Source organism: Pongo pygmaeus, chromosome 12 (genome assembly GCF_028885625.2).
Source record: "Pongo pygmaeus isolate AG05252 chromosome 12, NHGRI_mPonPyg2-v2.0_pri, whole genome shotgun sequence".
In the NCBI taxonomy this organism is placed as follows: Eukaryota; Metazoa; Chordata; class Mammalia; order Primates; family Hominidae; genus Pongo; species Pongo pygmaeus.
In genome coordinates this window covers 87,426,349-87,436,398 of record NC_072385.2, presented here as the reverse complement: position 1 = coordinate 87,436,398, position 10,050 = coordinate 87,426,349, and the positions used below count along the sequence as shown (strand labels likewise).

At 51.2% G+C, this 10,050-nt stretch overlaps 1 protein-coding gene across 2 annotated transcripts in view; it reads left to right on the top strand.

The window, feature by feature from the left end:
• Nucleotides 1-1,350: 1,350 nt before the first annotated feature.
• The window catches only part of EPAS1 (endothelial PAS domain protein 1), an 89,725-nt gene continuing 81,025 nt past the window's right edge, over nucleotides 1,351-10,050 (top strand). Inside the window, exon 1 of one of the 2 annotated variants that reach the window (XM_054473222.2) lies at nucleotides 1,351-1,978. In XM_054473222.2, coding sequence (XP_054329197.1) covers nucleotides 1,953-1,978 — 26 coding nt within the window. In that variant the 5' untranslated portion in view covers nucleotides 1,351-1,952. The remainder of the gene's footprint in view (nucleotides 1,979-10,050) is intronic. The other variant, XM_063649417.1, reaches the window with a different exon arrangement.

Genomic DNA, 10,050 nt, shown 5'->3' with positions numbered 1-10,050 from the left:
TCTCAAAAAAAAAAAAAAAAAAAATTCCCAATTCTTCGTCAGTTTTTCCCCTCTCCCCACTTTGCCTTCTCCAGGCTTCTGAAAAGTATCTCCCCCAACCCCTTCTGTATACACAGGGAAAATACGTGTTCATTTTTATTATGGCGCTGAAACCTACCCTTCTCTTCAAATCGTTTCTGTAGATCGTTCTAGTATAAAATGTGGCAAGAGGCTAAAGGGAGAGATATAGACCAGTTCTCTGGCCCTCGCTTTCCAACTTCAAGTTACACCTGTGAAACTCATGGGTCCTTCCACAGGCTTCAAAAACTAAGGGCGTCCCCTGTCCTCTCCCCAGATGTCCCTTCCCCATCGCCGGTAGCGAGTGGGAGACAGCTCAGCGCGGGGCAGGGGAGCACTGGGCCCGGAGATCGAAGGCAACGTCAAAAGCGCTGCTGGAAAATCCCTGAACGCTAACCGTTGCCTTTGTGAGCCCTTAAATCTACCAATTTCCAACACCTGTAGCCTTTGCGTTTCCCAGGACTTCCATCAACCCTGGTGACAGAGAGGGCAGGCCTGAGACGCAGTGACTTGAGGGCACATGGCCAACTCTTGTCACTCCAAGATCACACTGGGGAACCAGACTGACTTTTCCAATTCTGAACTCGCCCCGGCCCGCGCAGGAGCGGCGGGGTGCCGAGAGTAGGGGCAGAAAGGTCTGGCGGCTCAATGGGCCTCCTCTCCCGCATCCCCGCCAAAACCAAACCGCCTGGCACAAGCCGGTAAGCAACCACCGTGCTGGGAGACGGAAGGAAGAGCAGGCGCAGCCCTAGATCAATTTCCTTGCACTGTTTCTCCCAGACGGTCAAGTCAGCTGCGTCCCACCGAAAAGGGCGCATCGCCCAAGCCCGAAACGCAGCCGCTGGGGGCCGAGAAATTATCCCCAGCTGGCCCGAGGGCCACGCCACAGGGCCAGGGACGCGGGAGCGCAGCAGTGTGGAGGGGCTCCGCGCTGGCCGGGCGCTGCCCGCGGTCCTGCCCTCGTTCCAAGGGCACAGCGCCGGTACGAGGACACCGACGCTGTGGCGCAACTGCCGTCCCCCGCAGCAATCCCGGAGCCCGGCTCCCGGCCGCCCCTCGGCCCTGCAGGCTGCGTCTCCCCGACGCGGAGTCCCACCCCGCTACCCGCCGCCCAGACGACCTCATAAACAAGTCCTAGAAGTGCGGAGGCAGGAGGCGGGGCGCAGCGCGGGGGCAGGAGGCGGGCCAGGGTCAGGGCAGAGGCTGCGGCCGCGCGTCCCCATTGGCCGGGACGCTGTGAGCCGCCGGCTCGGCGCGGGCGGGGCCTGCCGGCGCGTGCCCGCCCCCACCCCCGCGCCGGTGCCCGCCCCGCGCCCTCCGCGCCCGCCCCGTGCCCGCCCCGAGCCGGCCGACGGAGTTTTTAAAGTGGGCTGGCGGCCGCGGGAGCTTTACACTCGCGAGCGGACCGTCACACGGGTCCGGTGCCCGCCGCGCTTCCGCCCCGGCGCTCCTGAGGCGGCCGTACAATCCTCGGCAGTGTCCTGAGACTGTATGGTCAGCTCAGCCCGGCCTCCGACTCCTTCCGACTCCCAGCATTCGAGCCACTTTTTTTTTTCCTTGAAAACTCAGAAAAGTGACTCCTTTCCCAGGGAAAAAGGAACTTGGGTTCCCTTTTCTCCGTTCTCTTTTCGGGTCTGACAGCCTCCACCCACTCCTTCCCCGGACCCCGCCTCCGCGCGCAGGTTCCTCCCCGTCACCTTTCTCCACCCCCGCCCCCGCACCTAGCCCGCAGCGCGCCACCTTCCACCTGACTGCGCGGGGCGCTCGGGACCTGCGCGCACCTCGGACCTTAACCACCCACCCGGGCCGCGGGGAGCGGACGAGGGCCACAGCCCCCCACCCGCCAGGGAGCCCAGGTGCTCGGCGTCTGAACGTCTCAAAGGGCCACAGCGACAATGACAGCTGACAAAGAGAAGAAAAGGTAAGCGGGCGTCCGGGCCGACCAGGGGGCCGGTCCGAGGCCAGGGCCGGGCTGCGCTGGGCAGGCGCCACCGAGAGTGGTTGGGAGAAGAGTGCTGAGAGGTCTTCGGAGCTTGAGGCTCGGTTTGGAGGGCTGTGAGGGGGAGAGCATGTGCCCGGTTTGGGGGCGCGGAGCAGCGGCTTTGCAGTGGAGACGTCTGTGGCTCGGAGGAGTCGGGGATCCGCGCGCACAGCGAGGCCAAGAGGCCGAGGGAGATGGCCTGGAGGTCGGAGGTGTTTCCGCGGTGCCTTTGAAAATCTCCCAGCCGCCCCGCACCAGATTACCGTGGCCACCGGCGCTTGGAAATGTTTGTGGGTGCATGTCTTCGACTTTCTCTGGTCTCTCATGTTGGAGCAGCATCCACGTCTCTCTTTTTCTCTGGATTCCCGGGGTCCTTCCAAATGCGCTCCTATGCCCGCGCCGCGGCCCAAGTGGGCAAAGGGGGGCGGGAGGCGGAGAGCGGCTCGGGGACACGATCCTACCGAGGAGCCAGGACCCTTCAGAGCGCCCCGCTGCCGGGCTCCAGACCCCATCGAAGGTTGGAGAACCCACTTCCTCGTGCCGCACCTTGACTCTGGGGAGAGTAGGTAGTGAGTGACCTGGATTGCCCTGCGGGGGCAGGTGGTTCGGTGTGTAGGGAGCGGGCGGCAACACTGGACGTCCCTGTCAGGTCCGGGTGTCTGTCTCCTAAGAGGACAGGGAAGGGCAGCCACGATCTCCCGCTTGCCCTCGCAAGCCTCTCGGCACTGGGTGAGAGGCAACTCTGGCCAATTCTTGCTGCCCTCTCGCCCTCTCCCGGCCGCTCCCAGTCCAGCCGGGCCCGGCGCTACCCGAGCGAGGGTTCGAGCCCTCTGCGCGGCCGCGCAGAAGCAGGTAGGGCCTCATCTTCTGCAAATGTGTGCGGCTGGCCGCCTGTCCCCTTTCTCCTCCTGTCTCCACCCCTGCGGCCCCAGTGGCCTGGAGCTTCCAGCCCCGCGCTCGGCCGCGGCTTGGCGAGGCTATGCTGCGGGAAGCTGGAATCCAACGCGCGGCCGGCTGAACCGCCTGAGCCGCGGGAAACCAGCGGCGGAGCGGCAGTGAGGAGGTGCGAGGATGAGGAGGACCGACCCGCTAAGGGAGGGAGGTGACTGGCCGGGGGGCTCACTGCCGAGGTTAATTTGCTCTTGTTCCAACTTCCACTACGGGACTGGAGCCAGAAACCGTGTATCCTCTGGTCGAAAGCAGCGGTTCCCACCTCGGGGCACCGATAGGGATTTGATAAACGGGAGCGAATCGCGCCTGCCCTGGCTCAGCGCCCGGGCCCTTCACTGCGGGATCGCTAGGGGAGGGGATTGGGCCCTGCTCCCCTTTCCTGGCCGCAGTCCCCCCTTTCTCGTCACCGTCGCGCCCTCAGACCCAAGACAAGTGAGGGAGCCTTGAGACTGCAGCCGGCACATTCCCAGGGCCCTCGGAGCCGTCCTGGGGTTCCATGTCTTTTGAAGGCAGCAGAGCAAGGAAAAGACTCTTAAGATTCCAGTGCGTTTTGTAAAAACCAATCATAATGCTAATAATGACTGAACCATCGAAAAGCAAAGTTATAGACAGCCCCTCTGTAGGCGCTCTCGGGTCCGGAGCCGGCGAGGGAACTTGTGTATTTTACAACTGCGATGCCTATCGGGAATGTGGCAATCGCCGAGGTGGGGCCTGATAGTAATCTTGACAAATGTGTGAAGTGTCAGCTCCTCCTGCGCTCATTAGCGCCGGGTTTTGTGCAGTTTTGTACCGTATATACCGAGAAACTTGGGAGCAGGGGAAAAATGATTTCGACACACCCGGCTACAGTACCTGCTTCGTTAGCGGACTGTTGGAAAGAGAGAAGGAGCGGGAATGGGAGCGGGAAGAACGTTGCGTAATTAGACTCCCAATTATTGGCGAGAGCGGCCGCTTTAAGAACCACTGTGGGGACTGCCTGCGAAACGCCTTGGAGGCCGCTGTGTGAGCTGCGGCTCCGGGCTGGTGGCCACGCGAGGGTGTTCGCCCTCTTCGACCTGCCTGGATTTTTGTGCTGCAGAATGGCAGGGCAAACAGCGTGTTCTTCACCATCTAGAGCCCCTTAAGGGGTTGTCCAATTCCTATTGGGCTAATCATTTTGAGACTCATTTACTTTTCGTGCCTGGGTCTGTTTGCTGGCTGCAGGCTTCTTTAGGGACCAAGATGTAATTGAAATATGTGAACCAATACATTGAAAGTTGGTGTTGTCATGTAAGTGGCTGCTGTAGCTTTCCTGAGTGCCTCACAAGGGCGATGTGACAGTGAGGGGGCTCTCTGCTGATGATTCTGCCCACTATTCCTTACATTTTGTGTTTCTTTGGTTTAGCAGAGCAATTTCTTCCCCCAAATGCAATATGGGCAGAACATTTGGAATATTCCTTCTAACAATGGCCCCTCAAGAAGTGGGCAGATGATTTTGTCCCAGAACGTTCACACGTCGATAAATATGTTAATGTTTAATAATAAAGAGTTTGCTTTCTAAACGTTAGTTGGCTGGGTGTCCTTGATAGTACCAGTTTTGGTGGTAGTGGGCATTTGCGGTGACATCACAGATGTCAGAAACTGAAGCCTGGTGGGTGGGGGTACTGCACTTTCACTCACCTTTTTGTGCACGCGTCTATCAGGAATGCCTGAGTCCTTTCACTGGGAAAAAAAATGTGGAAATTCTGGGGTGCACGGGGTTTGAGGAGTGGTTCAGGCAAATGTAAATGAGATCCTTGGATAATCAGGGATCAAAGTCCAGTCCCAAAGCCAGACCTAGGTCCAGACACCTTCCCAGAGTGCTTATACAGTAGTGCTCAGTACAGGGCTAGCGTGGAAGGGGAATTAGAGACACCTGGATCTCCAATCGCCCCCTCCTTCTGACAGCTGGACTTAGTTGTTCCTCTCCTAAAATCAAATCAAACTCCATCATTATTCCAACTATGAAGGGAAAAAATACTGCTGGACAGTTTCTCTCAATTTAAACATATATTTTAAATAAATATTCCCTCAACACTTGATATGTTTCCATTGTATTACCAGCAGTGCAGGATGATACAGAATTGATGTAACACATTGTTGGCTTGAGTATTTAAGTTTTAATTCATACAGTTTTCATGACGTTCAAAAGAATGCCATCATTTCAAGTTTTTTTCAGTGGTGCTTATAGCGAGCCTAGAATTATTTTATAAGAGACCATGGAAACCATCTAGTCAGACTTTTCTCTTTCTGGATAAGGAAACTGATGTCCAGAGAGGTTAAAAGACTTCTCCTGTCACAAGGAAAATTAGTGCTGATAAGAGTCAGGGCTGGTCGCGGTGGCTCACGCCTGTAATCCCAGCACTTTGGGAGGCTGAGGCGGCGGATCACCTGAGGTCAGGAGTTCAGGACCAGCCTGGTCAACATGGTGAAACCCCGTCTCTATTAAAAACACAAAAAAATTAGCCGAGCGTGGTGGTGGGTGCCTGTAATCCCAGCTATTCTGGAGGCTGAGGCAGGAGAATTGCTTGAACCCGGGGGGCAGAGGCTGCAGTGAGCCGAGATAGCGCTGCTGTGCTCCAGCCTGGGCAAGAGAGTGAAATTCCGTCTCAAAGAAAAAAAAAAAAAAAGTCAGAACCCTGGTTTATTACTTTCAATTAAGTATGTATTTTCCTATTGTTCACAGGAGAGTACCCCAGCCCTGAAATATCTCTAGATAGTGAGGATGATTTCCGAAGGAGTGCCTTCCCCATCGCAACTCTCAAACCGCTGAACCTTATAGAAAGGAGATTTGCTTTTCTAGATAATTATCAACACCTTTAGGCTGCAGTAGAAGTGATGATTCTGTTTGCTTTTTGAAAAAAAAAAAAAAAAAAAGGAAGCAGAGTTGAATTGATGCTGTTCCCAGTGTCTGTAAACTTTGAGAAGTATGAATTCATTGTTTTAGTTACAAAAAAATCTTCTTATATAGGTAGACCTCATTAAACAAAACCAATGCAAGGACCGCTCCCCAGTGGAGCCGATTGCTTTTTGAGGTAGAGAACATTCAAGCAGCTGCTAGAATGATTTTTGCACTGGGTTAGTTGGCATTTTCACTAGGAGTGAAAACCATGAGACTAAAACAGTCTAATTTACTTAGAATGTCCCTCTTTCTCTGTCTGCGTGTGTGTGTGTGTGTGTGTGTGTGTGTGTGTGTGTGTGTGCGCGCGCGCGCGCACGCGCGGGGTTGGGGGGGTGATTCTCAACTTTCTAGGAATTTATTAAGTAAAGTGTTTAGAAATGGAAGGAAACAATTAGATAATTCTCAGTGCTCCAGGATTTTAGGCTCCTACATTTGAAAATACTTGCTGTCATTAATTGTCTTGAGATTTAGGCTTTTCCACTTTTCAGGAAATCTAGTAGTTTTTTGGGGGTTTTGTTTTGTTTTCCTTGGTTCTGCCCTATGCCAACCTGCTAGTTTCCCTTTTTATTTTAACCTGATGAATCTTCCCTTTTGCTTTCAGTACTAACCATCGCTGGTAGTTCTTAACAGGTCTAGCTTTTACCAATATTGTCAAGTTAGCAATATTAGCTCCTGGGGCTCTAGTACTCTATACTTCCACCCCTCTCCCCACTAGTACCATGCTGCCTGTTCACATGATGGACACCAGCTCTGATATTCACCCTAAGATATAATCCATAAGATGACAAACTTGCATTCAACACCGACTCCTACTGTGGCTAAAATGCTGAAGAGAATACTAAGAAATAGGGGATATGGTCCTGGTCATCAAGTTGCTTAGTCTGATTAGGAAAAAAAAAAAGCATCTCTTAAGTGAAAATATAAGGGGTTGGGCGTGGTAGCTCATGCCTGTAATCCCAGCACTTTGAGAGGCCGAGGCGGGCGGATCACGAGGTCAGGAGTTTGAGGCCTGGCCAATATGGTGAAACCCCATCTCTACTAAAAATACAAAAAATTAGCCAGGCGTAGTGGCGCATGCCTGTAGTCCCAGCTACTCGAGAGGCTGAAGCAGGAGAATCGCTTGAACCCGGGAGGTGGAGGTTGCAGTGAGCCGAGATCGTGCCACTGCACTCCAGCGTGGGTGACAGAGTGAGACAACGTCAAAGAAAGAAAGAAAGAAAAGAAAGAAAATGTAAAGAGCTGACAGCCTACATGCTTTTCTGTAGAAATCTAATATTTTGAAGCAAAAGACAAGCTCTGAGTAGCATTTCAGGTAATAACTGCCCTCCTCCCCAACACACACATAAGCACACACAATTATTTAGAGTATTATGTGTATTTAGAGGTGGAGAAATTTGTTCCTAGTGTCCCCGGAACCACACAGGGTAGGTGCTAACCACCAGCTTAAAGACTGGCTCAGAAGGAAGTTCAAATGGGAGAAGGCAGTCTTTGAGGGATAACGAGAGGAAAGAAAACACACAAGGCTCCCTATAGTGTATTCCTTATCATGTACTTCGACACCATACACAGGAAGGCCCCTGAAATGGAATGTTTGCTGTTCTTTATACACTTGCTTTGGGTGGGGACATGGAGAAGGAGCTGGTGGGGCTCCACAGACAACAGGGGTAGTAATTTCTGTTCCCCTGAGAATATTGGTGGAGACAGCTATGACTCCAGGAAGGCCAAGAAGGGAGACGGAGCTTCTTAACCAGGCTTTGTGAATGGGTTTCAGAGGCTGGCGTGTAAATCTCTGAAAATGTGTGCAAGGCATTATGTATAGAAGCAACTTGTTCTGAAGGAAGTCTGTTCAGCTCTCAATAGCCTTTCAAAGGTTCTAGGATATGGAAAAGGCAAGCCCTTGCTCTTGGATGTCTGATTTGGTGACTGCCTTATGTTTCAGAATCTTTCTGTTCAGATCCCAGACAGTTCTTGTGTTTTATTGCCATTGCCTCTCCCTGTGGTGAAGAATGGGGAGGAGGATGGTGTGTGTATCTAGTAAAGGTTCTGAGGTGCCGCTTAATCTTCCCTGTCCCTGGCTAGCATGTCCGTCCACCTACATGTCTGCCCTCAGTCTTGGAAGGACGGGAAGCCAAGTGCCCTGCACGGGGTAAATACTGGTATGATTCATTTTGTTAATGTTTCTGAAAAATGACTGTGAAAACAAATTTATCCTCAAACATTCCATCATCCTCAAACAGTTATTTGGACAACCTTCATGTTCTAGGAATGTATGTGGTCTTAACAGAAATTATATTTTGCATCAGGACAAAACAAAAAACTGACAGTCTTATTTGTGCCAGTGCCATCCTTAGAACTTTACATGGGTTAACTTTTTAATCCTGTGAGATAAGCCCTGTTATTATCCCCACTTCATTGATGGGAAAGCTGAAGTCTAGAAGGGTTAACTGCCCAAGGTCATATGGGTAGCATGGGCAGAGCTGCATTCAACCTGAGTAAAGGAGGTCCCCAGAGTCTATACTCACAATGGGTGTTCCATACGCCCTTCCCTTACTGAAGATATCTATAAAGTATTTAATACTGCTTCTGACTCACAAGAAGTGCTCTATAAATGATAACTGCCTTTGTTGTTTTCCTTATAATTATAATTACTTTCTTTTTTGTGATTTATCACTTACATCAAACCTCACAAGCAGATAGGGATTGAAGATCTGAAAGGCCAACATGGAACTCCTTGAGTTTCTTATTTTTTATGGGTTTTCCTAGACCCTGACAGGAGGTGGTTCTCTCCTGCCCCAAGAAGTTCAAAGCTTTCCACCTCGCACCCTTCGCTGGTGGCAAGACTTCAATAATCACTTCAGTCTTCGGACTCCATTGTGCAGGAGAACCTGTTAGAAGCTCTTCCTCTGTGGCTTCTGAAGAACCATCAAGATGCACAGGACTTCCTGTGGCTCTTTTGATCTTTTGAAATTGCAAGCACAGGAAGGAAAGAATGGATAGGGGGATAAAGAATAGCTATGATTGTTGTGATAATAGCATGTTGCATTTCTATAGAGCCCTTTCACTGATGAGCCCTGAGCCTTCACAGCCATCACACTGTTGGCCTCTGCACTGTGAACCTAGAGGGTACCTTGAGTTTTCCTAGTGCTGTCAAACAGAATTGCATTGACACATACCTTAATCAAGAGAGAAGCAAACCGTGTTGGCAACTGTGCGTCACAGTCCATGTGGTGGTCATCCACAGGGTGCCCCTAACAGCATCGGTAATTTTCAAGTAGATGTTAGGTGTAACTTGGTGACCCTTGTCTCTTCCCACTGTTGGAAGCCCCAGAACTGATCTGATGAAAGCATAAAGTGAAGAAGAGTGGCGAGACCCTTTGTGAGATACCTGGAGCTGAAGAGTCAGGTGTGGAATGGACAAGAATGTTATCCACTTCTAAGTGACCTTGTTTTTTCTAATTTCTTAAGAAATACCTGTTTGCTTGACTGCCTTAGGCTGTTTGCAGGGGCCACTTGTACGTCAGCAAAACTCTTACTAGATGACATCACTGCCAGAAGTTCCACATGTTTCCAGGAGGCACATTTCCCATTGCCCTCACTCTCCTGAACTTGGAAAGATTCCTCAGTTTTAAAGTTATAAGTAATTTCCATGCCAGATAATGATCCTGTGAACAGATCCTTTTCTCATGTGGAAAAATATTTCAGAAAGGGTGTCTTGTCAATGAGAAAAATGACCCCATTAAAACATATGTTTATTTGCCATGTACTCATCTGACGTTTTCTGAATTCTATAAAGCCATGGAAGTGGATTGTTAGAAGTGTCTTATACACCCCTAGTGACTTCTTGAACTGTCCCCCTCATCCCCAGCCATGGAACTCTCCAATTAAAAAAGCTAAGAGATAAGTGGTAGCAATCATAACAAATTAGTGATTTTATCTGGTTAGGCCATGTAATCAAACACATTGGCAGGAAAGTGTATCCATTATGTTGTACTCATGATTGTGGTGCTGAAGGTAAACCCCGTTGCCCTGTAGGCTGCCCCCAGAAGCAGGGGGTACAACCAATAGTATTCTTAGAAGTTAATCAATTCTGTAACGGGTTTAGTTGAGTTTTTTGGTCTCATTTTTAGTCCGAGGTGCCCTG